Here is a 19,369-nt window from a genome sequence, read left to right as displayed (position 1 = left end):
CATTGAAAACATGTATTAAATTTATTTATTAAAATAACACTGAAACGGGTAATGTACGTGTACATTTGTAGTATTTTATTAAATCTTTTTTAAGAACGTCAGAAATACAAACATATGCGTATGCATGTATGGTCATATGTACATTTGTATGTGTGTTAATATGCAACATACATGAGTAAGTTCACTGGCTTATTACATACATCGACTTTTTCTATATATAAATTCGAACCATATGCTAAATACCATTAAATACATAAACATATACATTATTTAAAACTGAAGACTTATATTCTAGGGAGGTGTCGGTGTCTCTGTCTTAATGAGTTGTCCTAAATACTCGTATGTTATTGGAAATTAAGTTCGTTGCAATTAATTTCGATTATACACTCATATGTATGTATGTATGTTTCCACACACTTCATACAGTTGGATAGCATAGCAATCCCAATAAATAATAATAAATACATTATACATATGTACATACATATGTATGTATGGAGAGATCGATATTTTGGCTTGATTCGCCAATGGTGTTGCATTCCCATATTCATTATTATCTTCTTATATATGTATATATATGGCATAGATGCCATATATGAAATTTGATGAATTTTCATAAATTAAAATAAATATGTACAGCCATATGTACGTAACTGAATAACTCTGCTTAGTTAGTTGAATAGTATCCAATTTATTCAACTATATATGTATTTATGTATGTAAATTGCGTTTCCAAAAATAATAGATGTACTAGGGCACTGATCTGATCTACTCAATATGTGTATCGCCTAAGCTGGGAAGGAGATAGGGAATGGCATTGTGTCGAGGTGCTCATTTGTTATATTATTTGCAATTGACAGTCTGGATGTGGCTCGCGTCAAGATCAGAACCAGGACCATCCGGATGAAAAATCGGTGATGTTGTAGACACTGATGCGGATAGCGATGTTGGAGGCGTAAGAGCTTGACCTGATATAACTTCACTAAGTGAAATGCATACACCCATTTTCATCATACCCATACCCTTCTTCGCACCCATGCTCATCTTCAGGTGTGAACATAGTGCCATTTGTGGAATAAAATTAGGTGGGCTATCGATATCGCTGGTGTTTGTAGCTTCCTCACTAACAACCGAATGCACTTGTTGATACTTATCCTGCTCCTCAACTGCATGTACGGCAGCAACTGCTACCGCGGCTGCTGCCTTGGATAGGAGCTCAGAAGGCAAATTAAAAATTGACGATCACTGAAGACGCGGCCAGTAATTACTACCCGCTAGATCTGATACATTCTGCGTTGATATCTGCACGGGAACAGACACACCGGCAGAGATAACACCTGTACAAAATAAAAGAGGGAGACTCTTGATTAGTTTACTGTCATATAACTCAACTTTCACACCTGTACCCTACCTGTGTTCGATGTCATTGAAGAACTGTTACCATAAACTCCGTGTTGAGGAGGTTGTTGGTGTGCAGCTGCTGGATTGCACGGTGCGTTTCGATGGTGGGGCGGAGCATACGGAGATCCAAGAGACAGCGGATCGTGAAACATATAGGGATAGCTGTCCCTTTGTTGCAGGCATGTAGGCGTCATCGAGCCTAACGAAGAGGTCATTGAGCTATCGAAATGAGTAAGTTTCTGTTAATACTTCTCCAAAGCGCAGCTTGATCAACTGCTAGAGCTGCATTGTAAATTTACATATATGTATATGTATACATTTCATATAAATATATACATTTCACAAAAGGAAATTAATAAGGACACCTTGGCGTACCGAAATTCATTATTTATTGTTACGTTTTTGCTCAGAGTCGGCTTTATGGCGGGGGTTATTTGTTTTCAAGCTTTAACATTTTTTGGGCCGAATTCGATTGTCTTCCCTAAAGTCGCTTGTTTCTCATATTAGCACGTTAGGTGGCCAATGCACGTTTGGGTTAAGTACTAAATTATTCTTTATTTTATCCATTAATTGAGTTGGATGTACAATCTTTACACCAGAAGAATAATTGAGATCTTATTTTTTCACTATTCTAGGTAATACTGCTCTCGATTCTGTCAAGTAACTATTTAAGCAGCTGAAAAATCACGATTGTATCGCTGTTCGCAAAAGAATAAATTAATTTTATGGTGAAACAAATGTAAAAAAAAATCGTTTTAGCCATTTGGGAGATTTGTGTATATACATATTAGATTTTATTTGTTTCAATATTTTTTACATTTTTTTATTTACATCAACGTCCGTTAATTCGCGCCAGAGGGCGTACAAATTGCACGACGCAGAGTGAGTGGGAGAGGGACAGAAAATGAGTAAGCGCGTGGCTGGGGGTTGCGTAGCTACAGAAATTTAATTTGTTTCCTTCTGGCCATAATAATGATTCGATCTGTATCAGATTAAGGCCCTTATCGGGATGGACAGAAAGACATGGCTATATCGAATCGGCTATTGATGCTGATCAAGAGATATATACTTTATGTGGTCGGAAACGCTTCCTTCTGGGTTTTACACACATTCATTTTCACTAAAAATCTAATACACCCCTATACTCTTCGAGTACCGGGTATAAAAATAAACGAAATGATACAAATTATTTATTAAAAAGCTGGCTCTTATTTTGCTATGCCTAATACACGAAAAGCTCTGAAAAGCCTTCTGTTGCTAAGCTACTCTTTGAGAGAGGAGAGGGAATGAAGATCGAAACCAAAACCAGAACAACAACTTATTGAGTACTGGACTTAAATACTGTGGTATCTCTAATGGAAATATGGAATGGGGATCTAATATTAATAATTATTTTATAGGGTTATTATCCACCGATGCGCCCAAATTAGTAGCGACCAAAAATAATATATTATCCGATTATAAAACAATAATAACAATACATATTTATTGATTTATTTATGTACATATATAGATAACTGTATCGGAGATCCCAGTGCACTTGTTTAACGTGTGTTGCTACGTTTAGTGCAATACAGGTTTCGAATTTTAACCAACTTACTTGTAATTTTCTGCCATCGTTGCTATGGGCTGCGGGATAGAGGAGTACATAGCATTGAAACCAGCGTTTAGGGGTATGCGTGGTGCTACAGCTTGAAGTGGTGGGCTTTCCGAGCTTGTATGCGTGGCATTTGCGTCACCTCCGAGAACCTATAACATATGAAAATCGAGCTATTGTGAAACCATATTAAGTGCTATAATTACTTACAGTTGGGGCATTGGATGTATCGGGTAGGGTGTTGTTGCTGATTATAGCTGACGATGCTCCTTCCGAACCAATGCCGTTGCCCGCTGAGCTAACAATACCGGGCGTCGAGTTGCTCGACGGTGTGACGGAGGAAGATGCAGCTGTACCTGGTTGATTATTTGTGCTGGCTCTACCGCTACTGCCACCTACATTATCTGCGGACCGTCTTTGAGTGCGCATCTTTTCCTCTCGCCGCCACTTGGCCCTCCGGTTAGAGAACCATACCTGTTCATGAAAAAGTTGTATTATATTGCATTATAGGTTTAAATCATATTACTAAATTCATGATGCATGAGTGTACGTTAAAACTAAAACTAAAGTTAACATCATATGCCTTATAAGTTTGATCACTATTAAAAGTAATTAGAATTAAAATATGCTTCCAATTTGCAAATTAACAGATGACCCTGAAAATCACACGAATATTAATCGTTAGCTGACACACCATAAACAACTACACGAAATGTAGTTTACTTACATCTTTTTGTTCTTTATGTCCGATAGTCTAAAAGCAGTTTTAACAGTCTAAAAGATATCGAGAAACCCGAAAACACAGAATCGTAGAGAATGACCATATCTTTTTTATATCAAGAAAGAAAAAATCAATGTGCAGTTGCCACGCAAATCTACACACTCGCTTACTCATTCTCTCTCACACACACTCTTCGTAGTACAATGTGTGTGCTCTCTGGCTGAGAGGAGCCATACTTACTGATTATCGGGTATAAACTTTGAGTCGTGGCCGTAGCTGCGACTCACAAATGGATTTTTTGCCAAACAAAAATTCATAAAAAGCGATCTAAACGTTTGTTAGATTTTCATTTATTATATTTGATTGGCTTCGATTTTTCTTTAAGCTTTCTTTTACATCTGTCTTTTTTCCTATTCTTACACCAATATCAGCCGTTTTATTCCGCTCTCTTCCGACAGATCACACACATTGAATGAGGTATAGTGCGTATGTGTGGGTGTGAGCGAGAGAGAATTGGTTGCGTAGCCACTACAAATCGACTTTTTATACCCGATATACCCGATATACCCGAGGTATATTAGATTTGTGATGAAAATGGATGTGTGTAACGTCCATAAGGAATCGTTTCCGGCCCCATAACGTATATATATTCTTGATCAGCATCAATAGCCGAGTCGATAGATCCATGTCTGTCTGTCCGTCCCTATAAGCGCCTAGTGCTCCAAGACTATAAGAGCCAGAGCAACGACATTTTATATTCGGACTTCTGTGATATGTCACTGTTACAAGTATATTTCAAAACTTCGCCCCGCCCACTTCCGCCCCCACAAAGCGCGAAAATCTGTGGCAGAATCGTAGAGTCTGCCTTCTTCTAGAGTGCAAAATCTGAACCAGATCGTATAATTATTATAGCCAGAATCCAGAAAACAGTTTCGGCTTTGCCTATTACAAAATGTGAGTTCCTAGATCTCAGAGACTATAAAAGCTAGAGCAACCAAATTTGGTATCCTCACTCCTCTGATATCGGACCTAGACAAGTCTGATTCAAAATTTCGCCATACCCCCTTCCGCCCCCGCGAAGCACGAAAATCTAAGGCATCCACAAATCTCAGAGACTATTAAGGCTAAAGTAACCAAATTTGGTATCCACATGCCTGTTAGATCTCACTATAAAACGTATATTTAAAAATTTCGCCCCACATCTTCCGCCACCACAAAGGACGAAAATCTGTGGCATCCACAACATTGAAGATCCGAGAAAAACTAAAAACGCACAATCATAGAACCATATCTACCAGATTGCCGAATCTGGATCAGATCGCATTATTATTATAGCCAAAAGGAACAAATCAATTTTGAGTGGCTACGCAGCGTCCGACGACACACTCAGACCGATTTTCTGTCTCTCTCGCACGCACTCTTTGTCGTGTCGTTTAATATTAGTGTCGTCTGCCGGAGGAGTGCCATACTGACTAAGTATCGGGTATAAATGTAGAGTTGCGTTCGCCTCAGCAACTCACAACGTTCCCCCTCGTTATACCCGATACTCAAAATGAGTATTGGGGTATATTAGATTTGTGGTAAAAGTGGATGTGTGTAACGTCCAGAAGGAATCGTTTCCGACCCCATAAAGTATATATATTCTTGATCAGCATCAATAGCCGAGTCGATTGAGCCCTGTCTGTCTGTCCGTCTGTCCGTCCGTCCGTCCGTCTGTCCGTCCGTCCGTCCGTCCGTCCGTCCCCTTCAGCGCCTAGTGCTCAAAGACTATAAGAGCTAGAGCAACGATGTTTTGGATCCAGACTTCTGTGATATGTCACTGCTACAAAAATATTTCAAAACTTCGCCCCGCCCACTTCCGCCCCCACAAAGGACGAAAATCTGTGGCATCCACATTTTTAAAGATACGATAAAACCAAAAACGCAGAATCGGTGAGGATGACCATATCTTCTACAGTGCGAAATCTGAACCAGATCGTATAATGATTATAGCCAGAATCAAGAAAACAATTTCATTCTTTCTCGCTCTGTCTCTCTCTAACACACAGGTTTTATATCTCAGAATTTCGCCCCACCCCCTTCCGCCCCCACAAAAGACGAAAATCTGTTGCATCCACAATATTGCACATCCGAGAAAACTAAAAACAGAATCATAGATAATGACCATATCTATCAGATTGCTGAATCTGGATCAGATCGGATCATTTTTGTAGCCAAAAGCAAGAAATCAATTTTCAGTGGCTACGCAGCGCCCGACGTCACGCTCAGACTGATTTTCTGTCTCTCTCGCACGCACTCTTTGTCGTGTGGTTCAATATTAGCGGCGTCTGCCGCAGGAGAGCCATACTGACTTAGTATCGGGTATAACTGTAGAGTTGCGGTGTCCGCAGCAACTCACAACGTTCCACCTCGTTTTATTCTGGCTATAATAATAATAATCCGTGTCGATCCAGATTCGGAAATATGTTAGCGCCGCGACACTACAATACCCCACAATACAAACAGACGGACATAGTTCCATACATCTGATGATGGTAATCAATAATATTAAGAATATTTATATATATATATATATATATATATATATATATCAAGAAAACTAAACAAATAAATAAAAATAACAAATATGTATTGAGTTTCTTGCTTTAAACTCTTGAATTAAATTGTTTCTGTTAACCTTGAACTTCTTTAACTGATTTCAAAAATTATTTGCGTTGAAAAAATCAGGAATATTACATTACCTTTTCAATGGGTGCAAAACCAATATTTCTCCTGTTCTATATAATTAATAACTTTGCCCATTTTTTTTTCGAAAAAAAGATAAGGTATGGATGCATGGATCGTGGACGTCAATCTTAATTCGACAGATAATACAGATGCTATGACTGTGTAGAGAGTACAGCCGAAAACGAAGCAGCTATGAAGTGCCTGTTATTGCTGAGCACATTAAAGTCATAAACACTCAAGTGTCACAGAGGACGACAATTCGTTCAAGTCCTCACGTCAAACGAATTGATTTGAGCACTTTTGCGTCGGTGTTTGAAAATTTGCAGTTGAAGTGTAATGAAGCTATTACTTTGGTCATGCAGTCGCGTTCGCGTTCGCAGTTGGAGACACACCCTTCACATAGTAGCTATGCAGAGAATCAAAATTTAGCAATATGACAAAGGGGTGAATGTGAATAGGGATTACAATATTTGCTGGGCCTTAATATTTACACCATAACATTTATTACTTTGCGTTATTGTTGCCGCTTCCACTTCATCCGACATGTTTCCCCTTAAGTTCGTCAGTGTCCTCCAATGTGCCCGCGTCATCGGCTACTCAATGCAAAAAACAAGAGATGTTTCAAGTGTCTTTACAGTCAAATTGTTTTTATTCACTTACACAAACAATCCGACTGTGCCCGACGACAAAAAACCATTACAAATGAACGGAATTCGCAGGGTGAATTGTAGTGTTTTGGGTTGATTTTTGACTCTGTCTGATTGTATCCCCTCGCTTAGTACTGACTCGTTTAGTTAAAATACGAAAAAATTACTTGCATTAAGAGCTAGAATGTAAGAAGACAAAGCTACCTACAAACACAGACGGGTTGTAGAATTTACTGTTCGGATACTTTTCTGCAATGTGCAGGAGATATAGTTGTCTGAGTGTCAGGGTGTCAGAGATAGAGTTGCAGCGAGCTGAAAGCAAAGGGCGACTTAAGGGCCCCTTAATCATAGCTGCAAAGCACAGGATTGTGTATTGATAGCATCTTGCCTTTGCAGCCACAGAAAAGACAACAGAAGTTGAAGGAGAACAAGTCATTCGTATATTTATGCACAGATGTACATATATATATATTGTATAGCGTGTACGCCTATTTAGCATTATTTCACATTCTTTTAAAACACATTTTCCGATGCCAACTTATTTATTTGAAAATTAAAATAAAATCACAAAAATATTTTGATCCAATGCTTCATAGAAATGAGATATTTCGTGCATATATGTATGTACTTGTTTTTAAGCGATTGTATCTTTTGTATAAAGGAGTAGTCTTAGATCAATTGTTTTTCTTAAAACGATAAACTTAATATTTGTTAAAAAGCACACCTTGGTGAATCCGCGTCTAGTCATTAGAATAATCATTTAGTGTGGACAGCCCCATTTTACAGTTGGATGGCAGGCGTGGCAAACTCAGTTTCATACGGACTGACAGATCGTCCCCCCTTGACGGCAAGGCAATGACAATGCTGAAGGCACTTTTAAAAACCACCCTGATGTGCGCCGTGAGCGGTGAAAAGAAATTCTTTCAGGGGGCCTAATCTAATGCCTGCCTGCAACACCACCAACGCAACTTAGTGGGTATTGATACGATACTGTTTTGGGGGATTCGTTAGAGCTCAGAATAAGGTACATATGCAATACACAGTAGAATTTCAGACCACTTTTACATCCATGTAACTTCTGTTACTGTATCTGCAGGACAAGCCACAGGGCTCGCTAAAAGATTAGCCTTCTTCTAGGGTTCTACCGATGGCCCAGTAACGTGCGTTTACACTGGAAGTGGCAAAAAGAAGGAGCCGTAATACATGATTTCGCAGAAGCTAAGGTTACAAGGACTCCAGGCAAGGCGACTCTGGAAATACAGATAAAGGATACTTCTGGCAAGTAGTATACGATGTCCAGTTAGTAATAATCTTTCCCTTTAAAAAAAAATATAGGGTGCTAAGTCTCATTCAGATAGCTTTAGGTTTACATTCGATTCATGGGAAAGCCTTTATGTGGAGGAATTACTTCCTTCTTTGAGTTAAAAAACATCTAACCAAAACTATAAAAACCGGCAAGGCTTTAAAAATCTCTTTAAAAGATAAAAGTCTGGCGCCAAAAGCATTGTAAAGTCTCAGAATAACTGATATCAAAGTTTGTGACGAAAGACAACATCCAAGTTAATAGATGTACTATAAAAAATCATACATGAATAATGTCTCTTAAATGTTCTGGGACTAGCAGATTAGACTTGACTGAACATTTTCCATGATTATTGTTTTAGCAATTTATTTTTCCAATTTCTTGTATGAATTTAATTAATTAATAATCATTGAATAAATGAAAGTTGTAGCGCCACATTAGAGAACACTAACATACAAAAAATGAAATCGTTAATCAGACTTATTTTCTGTACAAGTACGGACAAAGTAGCTTTTGAAAAACCGTTGCCGACTATTAAATCGACCCTTTTCGTCACAAAATGAAATATAAGAAATTTTGGGACTTCAAAATTTCTGTGTTACCATACATTTACCTCGTAAAAAGGTTTTTTTATATAATCAAACAAAACTGAAAGACAAACCTGAATACGTGCCTCTGGCAAACCAATTTTTTCAGCAAGTCTCTCTCGCGCAAATACGTCCGGGTAATGTGTTCGCTCAAATTCTGTAAATTGCAAGACAAATAAATATGGTTATTTATACTATAGGATTAAATTAATAGTTACCTTTCTCCAGGCTGTCAATTTGTTCATTGGTAAAAGAGGTTCGATTGCGCTGAAGTTTTCTTTTCAGCCGTAGCCGCATTTGAGAGTCCTCGTCTCCAGATGAATTGTGATCGGAATTGCCATCTGACGTACTCTCGTGCGAGGGGTGAGATACATCACCGGGATATATATCTAAAGAGAATATAAAATGGAAATTTATTATTTGAGGCGGGATGTGATACAGTTGTGTTTGAGTTAGATTCTGTGTTTCTGTGAGAGATAATTGGAAAGGATACAAGTTATATTACAAAGTTTTCCTAACAAAGACGTTGTTATTCGACCGACCTTTCTCCAATTATATACTATATATAATTGCATATACTAGCCCACTCAGCAAAAAAAAACAAAAAGTTTTCATTTTGATTTAACACCTTTTTTTGTGAAAAAATATTGTTAAAAACAAAAAAGAGACTTAATTAATGATATATGAACTTTTACCTAGAAAATTCAGCTATTAATCTTTGGTATTAGTAAATTTAAATGCCGAGGTAGGAGTACTAAAATGCCTGCGATAAAATTTCAGTTAGAATTCGATTTTCAACCGATTTAGCTCTAAGCTTCCGTAAAAACCATTTACAAGTATGTGGAAATGATAAGAAAACGTCGAATTAAATGAAGTAACTGGAACTAACAATTAACAATTGGTATCGGAGCCGATGACTGCCGCATGCTCTCTCTCTCTCTCGGTCTACCAAAAGATGCTGTTCGCAATAGGGACGAATTGAATGGTTCAATAATGCGGGAAGTGTGTACAATCATAGATTTTTCATTAGAAAAAGAGGGACCACGACCACGTATCATCAAAATGGTGAAGATTTTCGCCCTTACTGAGACAGTAGGGAGTGTGGCAAAAATTTTGAAACAAACTTGATTTCAGTGTAATATCATAGAAGTCTACACAGAGAGAGAGACTTTCACTACACTTTCACTAATATATCCCTATGCTCTTTTAGACTAAAAAAATATCGGGTATGAAAATATATTCTATTTTTCTACAATTCAAACCATTCGTTTTAGTCATTTAATCAAAATCTAAATGTGGTCAATCGGCTAAAAAATTGTTTCGGATATGAATCGAAAGTCAGGGGAATAAGAAAATTGGTTTAGTTTAATTAATTTTGCAGATTGTTTTTCGTATTTGATAAAAATGCTTGCATATGCCTTACTGTTGTGGGCCTGCGTCTGTGTGTGTGGTTGATACAGCAATCAAGTTGATTGGACGAGATAATATGAGATAAGAGTATAGGCACATGGGCAGGGGTATGTTTATTGGAAAAAGGACATATGTCATTCTAATTCATTGATCGCAAAATAAACAAAAACAATTGAAGTTAACAAAAGGAACAGAAGCCAAAGCCAAATAACGAATGCTATGCCTCAATTAGATTTAATGGCAAACAACAAATGACCAACAAATTAACTTTTTGTTTGGCATGCTGTTTGATCATCTGTGACAAAATACTATCAAGAGAGATTTGAGAGATTGCATTGAAGGTGGAGGGTTACTGATGCTATTCTTTTAGCACACACACACACACACAGAGCACTGTGTTTGGTCCGAAGCGTCTTACTCATGCATTCATACTTATAAATTTATATACATACATATATACATATATTATATATGTACCTGTTCCATGAAGATGTAAATAGGTATTATCGAAGAATAATAAAAGCAGATTAGTTGCTGTTGGCAGAAAACAGCAAAATCAAGCTCTATAAGAAGGGTTTGGTAGTCAATAGTCCCAAGAAGAATGTATATACATATGTATGTAATCTTATGATTTATGGTAAATAATTGATCCTCTAAAATATGATTACTTCGGTGAGGCAGTACTCAAGAGTATGTTTGATTCGTGGAAATGCATGTAACAGCAAAAGGGAAGCGTTTCCGACCTTATAAAGTATCTATATATAGCTATGTATGTCCCGTTTGACGCCTGGTTCTCATTGGACTGGTTTTATACTCGATTGAATTTGTTAAGCGGCTGCATCGTGCGATTGGGCAATTGCTTATTGATTTTTTGATCACTACACGAATCTAGCTTGTAGCAGCGTGAATCTTTTCGTCCGAATAGTATTTGATAGCAGCATTCATGCTTGATTAGATAGGACAACTATGTAACTGCAAGTTAATACTTAAATGTATTCTTTTAGCCTCCACTACCACAACCGATTGTTTCTCGACTATGGAAATCAACTGTTTATTATTTATTTGTAATTAAGAACAAGGGTGCTTACTTACCTCGCTTTTGAACTTCGTCCCGGTTAATTTGTCCAGATAAATTCGTTGGCGTCGGCAGGGCCGTTGGTGTTGGCGGTAGGGCCAAGTGTGCCGTTGTGTTGCTTGGATACCATGCCCAACCACTGGTTTGTCCATTGAACATGCGGAGCTTTTCATAGACAGACTCGTTTTGCTGCTGCGCCTGCTGCTCCTTTTGCGATGCCAAATTGCGCAAGACTCGATTTATAGATGAAACCTGCAATTAAGCACAGTTCACAAAACATACATATATCCACATGTACGTACATACATATGTACATAAACATAGTATTACTGAAATTAATTATTCTGATCTGTTGTATTCTGCCATTCAAATATATTTTGTAGATTTTGTATTTTGTATTGTACCTACAATACACATGTACATACATGTGCACAGCTGTGTGTACATGTGTATTACATACGTTTGTGTATTGAAGAGTAACTTTCGTAACCTACCCTCTAACGAAACATTGCAACGGTAAAGACGAGACACGATTGGCTAACGACGATAGCCAATCCCCGCGTTCGAGAGCGGGAAAGATATAGAAAGCCGAGAGCGATTAGTACAGTCTACTCTTTTTCTTAATTTTCGTAAATACGAAATCAAGAAACGAAGCGGTAAAATTCTTATCTTTCAATTGGAATTTTTGATTTCACAACTCGAATGTTTTTTTCTTTTCGAAGATATGTGAAATATATATACATACCTATGTATGTTCATACATATGTATATGTCCAAGTACTAAAAACCTGCGTGAATCCACAGTAAAATTTAAAGCTTGCAATATTCGGACAATACATATATATAAATATGTAGAATAACTTTGTTTTCCCGAACTTTGGAACCATTGCAAAATTTTGTGAATCAATCTGAAAAATACTGAGATTCGTTTGGACCTCTCTATTAGAGGTCTTAAATTGCTCACTTTTTATATAAACTGGGATACATTTTAATTCGATCCAAACCCGACCATTCTCATCTTCCATTGTATAGTCCCCATTACCATGTTTTCATTGGTGTTGGAGTTCAAGACATTGTAGGGCTGAACCAATATACACAAACATACAATTTTGATGTGCAAAGACTCAAACTTCAAAACAAAAAGCAAACAAGATTTGTAGCACAATCATCTTTACACTTTTGCGAAGACATTACCGTTTCTACGTTACTGCGGAAAATACAGATAATCTGTATACCCGCTACTCTAAGAGCATAGGGTTACCTTAGTGTAGATGTGTCTAACAGCAAGAAGGAAGCATTTTCAACCTCATGAAGGGGATTTAATCCTGATCAGTAATAGCCGAATCGATATAGACATGGCCGTCTTAATGAGCGCCGAGATCTCAGAGACTAAACAAGTTAGAGCAGACTTTTATGATGTTACACTGTTACAAGTGTATTTCAAAATTTCGCACCCACAAAGTGTGAAAATCTATTTCATCTACAATCATAGAGAACGCCCATACATAACTATCAGATTGCCGAATCAGGATCACATCGATTTATAATTATAACCAGAATGAATTGCCTGTGGTTGACCCACGGTCGCTCCCTCTCTCTATCTCTCTGTCTTCGGCAATCTTACCATGGATATATGGATAATATGCTCATTCTCTATGATTTCGCATTTTGAATTTTCTCGTATCTTAAAAGTTGTGTATGCCGCAGATCTTCCTCCTTTGTTGTGGCGGGGCGAATTTTTGAAATACATTTTTAACAGTGAGATATCACAGAAGTCTGAATAACAAAGTCGTTGCTCCAGCTCTTATAGTCTCTGAGAACTACGGCGCGTAGTACGAGCGCCATAGGGACGGACAGACAGTCATGGGTCAATCGACCCGGCTATTGATGATATCAAGAATACATGTACTTTATGGGGTCGGAAACGCTTTCTTCTGGACGTTACACACATCCAATTTCCCCACAAATCTAATATTCCCCTATACCTCATTTTGATCATCGGGTATAATAATCGTGTTCCAAGATGTTTGTGGTTGATGCCGGAAAAGGAGGGAAAAGACTTAGCAGTGCGAAGGATACTCTTTGCTAGGGTCGGCACACTTTCGTAAGGTTTTTGCAACGCTCGGAAAAAGTATCTCCGCTATTTTTGTAAGCAATTATTGGGCCACTTGCATTTTGGTGTACGCAGTATTCATACATAAATTTAAGTAGAAACCGCCAAGTATGCGCGACTGCTGTCAAAGAATTAAAAGAAGCGAGGGGGAACATTGTGAGTTGCTGCGGAGACCGCAACTCTACATTTATACCCGATACATAGTCAGTATGACTACATTAAACGACAAAAAGTGCGTGCGAGAGAGACAGAAAATCAGTCAGAACGTGTCGACGGGCGCTGCGTAGCCACTGAAAATTGATTTGTTACTTTTGGCTATAATAATAATCCGATCTGATGCGGATTCGGCAAGATTCGGCAATCTGGTAGATATGACCATTCCCTATGATTGTGATGAAAAATTAATTTTCTCCTATATTCAAAATTGAGGTGGCCACAGATTTTTGTCTTTTATAGGGGCGGAAGGGGGGTGGGGCGAAATTTTCAAAACACACTTGTAGCAGTGAGCTCTCTACAGTGAGCAAAACGAAATACACTTGTAACAGTGAGTTCTGCAGTGAAAAATTACAAATAGTTTTGTAACAGTTAGAGCTCTACAGTCAGGTCTAATAGTCAAGGTCCGATATTTCAGGAGTGTGGATCAAAAATTTGGTTGCTCTAGCTCTTTTAGTCTCTGAGATCTAGGCGCTAATGTTTTGCGCTACATTCTCAACGATTCTGGTTTTTGGTTTTCTCGTATCTTTGAAATTGTGGATGCCACAGATTTTTGCCCTTTGTGGAGGCGGAAGTGGGCAAGGCAAAGTTTTTAAATATACTTGTAACAGTGACATATCACAGAAGTCCGGATATAAAATGTCGCTGCTCTAGCTCATATAGTCTTTGAGAACTAGGCGCTAATAGGGACGGACAGACAGACAGGGCTCAATCGACTCGGCTATTGATGCTGATCAAAAATATGTATACTTTAAGGGGTCGGAAACGATTCCTTCTGGACGTTACACACACCCATTTTAACTACAAATCTAATATACCCCAATACTCATTTTGAGTATCGGGTATAAAAATGTTGCTTCTGAATATGTTCTTCATATAACCAGATTTATAATTGGTACAAAAACAAAATTGGATTATATCTATCAGCGTGACATGTATGTAAATAGGTACAGATATTTAGATATACCCAACGTCATTACCACAAACATACAAAATGCCACTTTTGCAGTTGCCTTAAGTGTCGCCACGTGCCATGGGTTCAACATTTCTTTGGACACTTTACTCCTCATTTAGCACAATTGAGTTGACGCTGGGCCGAGTATGGGTATAATGAATTACTGGTCGTTATTATTTGTACATAAAAGCATCAAAGAAGATCAAAGAAATTGAATCAAGAGACCAAGAAGCTTTTCATGTAATTTTTTTCGTGCAGAGTGTACTTACATTTTGTACAAAAGTTTTTAAAGCACACAATAAAGCATATCCGACGCTTTAAAGTGCATATTTGCATACAAACTAGTATTATCATCGCACTTTGTATTTTTGTTTAGCTGAGATACTAATGTATTGTGTATTATACCCTGTACTATGTAGATGGCCCACATATCCAACCAAATAAAGTATATATATGTTTAGAATCAATAGCCCACTCGATATAGCTATATCTGACTGTCCGTCCGTCTGTCCTTCTTGTTTGTTGCATAGTTCTCATAGACTATAAGAGCTAGAATAACTATATTTTGTTTCTAAACCCCTATGATATCACACTGAAACAAGTGTAAGCCATTCATATATGGCATTAGGTTGCCAGCGAATAAACGAAGAGCAAGTCGCGCCCCCTTTATTTCTCTCCATGTTTTTTCCATCTATCATGACAAGGATCAAACTTAATTGAGAGACAAGCGCGGCCTTTTTTGACCATCATACCCAGCACGACTCAAGTTACGACTCGATATAACCTCTCATATAGAAAAAAACCTAGCTATCGATCCGTCTGTTAATGTTTCTTAAGAACAGACCAATTCTACAAGTACATATGTACATACTGCTTCTTCGACATTCTTTTCGTTAGAAACACCTTATAGAAAAAAGGCTATTTTGAAACAGATCTCTTGCTGAAAAGCACAGCGCCACAGTTTTCCTAAGACTACTCACCCTTCTTTCTACCGCATTGTACTGGTAATATAAATCTATCTCTCTCTTAGAACAGGCATTATGTAACCAGTTGGCACCAACTTATATGTCTATACTAGGCCAGTCCTAACGTTGTCTGTGGCAGAGGTCCGATCTTACTATTCATAAAATAAGACCACTTAAATGGGCCGAAATTAGTTGCGAAAATTTAAAAATGACTCGACTTTTGATGTTGATCAAGAAAATATCTACATTGTGGAATCTAGAATGCTTCCTACTACGATCAATCTGGCGATTAGGAACTGGTTAGGCCCAAAGAAACTTAGTCGGACGGGACGGCAATGTGGCGGTCGAGAACTTATATGTCATTACCTAATGTCGTTATTAATTGTATTGGAGCACAGTTACACTTATTAGACGCATCAGATATCTAAACGGCACTAGAAGTCGGGCTTTCTTTATATTTTAAGATGAATATTCCACATACTCGTATGTTGAATGTGCTGATTTAACATTCTGTGGCCTCAGAAACCCTTACAACCTCCAACCACCTAATCTTCCACTAGGAAAGAGGTCTTGCTCTTCTGTGGGATTAGACGAACAATGCGGTTGTTTACCTGATGGAATAATGAAATTGTATTCATTCGGTTGAGACCATTGAAAATTAGAAAGATCTCCGAAACTAGACCAAGGTCTATGTATCCATTCCCTAATCCGTTTTAAGTGCGATGGATTCTTTTTGTTTTGAAATTATTTAATCCTTTGTGCGTCCTAGCCTTTTGTTTGGATATACATACTTTACTGCAATCTTGATCGCAGAAACTTTTCCTGCTACAGGATTAAGAATTAGTTTTTCTGCCAACCCTACACACAAAATTACTGTGGAATTAGTATTTTAGTTTAGTGATTACCTTAATAAATCTGTTCTGAAATACAAATCAACTTGTTCTAATCAACCGACACACATTTGTCGTATCTTTCAACTGAGATTTGTAGGGTAGTTAGACTATAATAAAAAAAAAACTAAGATATAGTTAATAAGGAAATTCATTAATAATGAATTAATAAGTTTCATAATATTCAAAAATATATTTCTGATCGTGATCTGGCTGAAACTTTGCTGAGACCGAAACCCAAATTTGGATGACTATACTATACTACTCTTAAAACAAGTCTTTGTAAAAAAACCTGACTGAAATATTTTGGTACATTATACATTGAAATTTTCTATATGCTCATTTCAAAAATAAAGCTTTCTATTTCCGTCTGTCGTCACATATTCTTTATTGAATAGGTAGATAGGATCAGCCGAATCGAACTACTATATTATACGAGAATAATTTTTAGTTTTACATAAACATCCAACCCAGCCGAAAAGGAATGAAGAAACTATATACCTGTCATAGAGACTCCAAGATATACGTAAAAGTATTAAAAGCTTCAGCTCCATAAACTGAAATGCCAGATTCCGGCATTCCAGATTTTTCCTTGGAACCCAAATCAAGCAGCATTATTCTGCCGCCGCGAATTCTAATTCTTAAATTTATGTTCAGGAATTTGCCAATAGAAAACCGATCAATGAAATTCTTATATCATTCGTGAAAAGAGTATTGTTTAAATACAATACAACAGTGGCCGGAAACTGTTTGCTGTCAAGTTTTTATCTTAAATAGTCAAATCAGTTTTAAAGTAAATCTAAGGACGTGTCATGTATTTCAAACAGATTTGCTTTCATTACGAGCATACAATTTAATTTGTACACAATTCGATACTTACACTTGGAATGTTATCACTATTGCAAACTTGCTCCGAAAGTAGTCGATCTCGAATTTCCCAAGCAAATATGCTGGGACATTCCCGCTTGTAATCTGCAATTTTTTGTACGACCGGCGTTGTAGCTACTCGTGGTTTGGAACCACCTATTGCTCGAGGTTTGATTGATCCCGTTTCATAGTATCTAAAACGAAAAGAGAATAAAATATCAGTGCATGATAACACGATTATGTTATTTAAGAAGACTCAAAAAGAATAGCTTAGCTGTACTCGTTGTTTAGAATAGTTTAATATTCTGATGGGCGCTGATCAAGATAAAACATACATCTTATACTATACTGTATAAGAAATACTGTACAGTACACCTAATACACAAACAAAGACTAGCTTCGACTAGAAACGAATGTGCACTGTAAATATATGTATAAGGTTTACCGTTTTTAGAGGTTATACCAGCTGTACATAGAACTTTAAAGAACCACTAAATATTACGTTTGATTCGTTAAACACTGCTAGCTATATTTCAATACAAATATTACATATTTTTAGAACGGGATTGGGGATATATCGGGTTCGAGTCTCACCTGCCCAATATTTTGCTTACGCAGCCATTTGAAACTTGAAGTATTCTCGAAATATCACATGGACGAGCGCCCGAGTGAGCCAGCTCGACTATCTTTTGACGCGTTGAGTCGGGCAGTGGACGGCCATTTACATAGACGCCGCCTAACTGATTAATACCACTATGACCCGCAGTGGAGCATCCGAACAACGCACTCTGACCGACCGAAGAGTGGGGATGATGCCCATGCATTATGTGTTCAGTTGTTAGCATCATGATTGCTGATTGGTGTATTGGTTGTTCCAATTTCGATGCCAATTTGAACGTACTTGATACAAATTCAGTTTAGTATTTGTTTTCGCGCGAATCACTGCTTAATGGTTGCAAAAGAGTGGGATTTCGTTTTGTATTTTTTACTTGTGTATACATATATTTTATATTTTTCACTTGTTTATTCAACACTAGACTATCACTATACGATACTCGGCGGGCTAGTTAGCTTTTCTTCAATTTTAATCTTTGTACTTTTCGCCAGCTCGTTTCGCATTTAGCAAATTTTAACACTCTGTACAGTTTTGTTTTTAGCGTAACGGAATATCCGATTCGTAAGTCGGAACTAAAATTTAACTAAAGATTGGTCCCGATATTATCTGCCACAGGTGCAGGCAGGTGCTGCCGTGCCGTCAGCGACCCGGCGGCAGGCAGGGCCACGGATTGCGTTCACGTTTATTAATCTAAGTACTAGTATGTGCATTCGAAATAATCAAATCGCAGCCATCGTGACGTCGGCGTCGGTCTTAGTTTCCTCTGAACAAAATTTTCTTCTACTAACTGGTTTCAGTGGCGAGGCGAGGCGCGCACTTAGCCAAGCGAAACGTTAATGAGCTCTCATGCGAAAAAACACTGGCAAGAGCAACAGTACAGTAAAATCATCATTGCCAGCCATTTTGACAGAGTTATACTCTATCTGCCTCTTTCGTTCTGGTTGCGGTCTGTGGGTAACGCGTCCATGGGATGTATGGGTATGCGTTTTCCATATCAAAAACAGAGATGGCAGTAGCTACACAAGAGAGATGAGCAACACAGAAACAGAGCATACAACTGACGAGAGCGAATGGGAGTTGAGTAAAAGAGGGATGGCAACAATAAACTGTCGGTGTAGAACAACTTCGTCCTGACCCTTTCTATCATGATGAGGGACATTTGGTTGGTTGTTTGATAATTATTAGTTGAAAACGAGAGGGCTTTAACTTTATGAATTCAGATGATAATAACGATGGCAAACAAAACTGCATTCATTCATACATACATATATATGCTTATGTA

At 37.8% G+C, this 19,369-nt stretch overlaps 2 protein-coding genes across 5 annotated transcripts in view; one reads left to right on the top strand and one right to left on the bottom strand.

The window, feature by feature from the left end:
• LOC108164474 overlaps window positions 1-19,369 on the top strand; it is a 59,527-nt gene that overhangs the window by 879 nt on the left and 39,279 nt on the right. The gene's annotated exons all lie outside the window — the stretch shown is intronic.
• Window positions 45-18,922, bottom strand: LOC108164475 (paired box protein Pax-6). 4 transcript variants are annotated; one of them, XM_017300227.2, is made up of 9 exons: window positions 18,066-18,319; window positions 17,485-17,665; window positions 11,486-11,720; window positions 9,202-9,372; window positions 9,058-9,140; window positions 3,209-3,472; window positions 3,002-3,150; window positions 1,412-1,620; window positions 45-1,337 (listed from the first exon to the last, which is right to left on the bottom strand). In XM_017300227.2, exons 1-9 carry the CDS (start codon window positions 18,317-18,319, stop codon window positions 1,243-1,245), a joined length of 1,641 nt encoding a protein of 546 aa, XP_017155716.1. In that variant the 3' UTR covers window positions 45-1,242. The 4 variants fall into 4 exon arrangements, 3 of the variants coding, with proteins under 3 accessions (XP_017155716.1, XP_017155717.1, XP_017155719.1); XM_017300228.2 differs by having other exon boundaries at window positions 1,243-1,337; window positions 9,070-9,140; window positions 18,066-18,918; XR_004473292.1 differs by lacking the exons at window positions 45-1,337; window positions 1,412-1,620; window positions 3,002-3,150; window positions 3,209-3,472 and adding exons at window positions 6,941-7,039; window positions 7,107-8,343 and having other exon boundaries at window positions 18,066-18,922.

Source organism: Drosophila miranda, chromosome 5 (assembly GCF_003369915.1).
Source record: "Drosophila miranda strain MSH22 chromosome 5, D.miranda_PacBio2.1, whole genome shotgun sequence".
Lineage (NCBI taxonomy): Eukaryota > Metazoa > Arthropoda > Insecta > Diptera > Drosophilidae > Drosophila > Drosophila miranda.
Note: the sequence above shows the minus strand (reverse complement) of the source record. Positions and strands in the feature narration are given on the sequence as shown.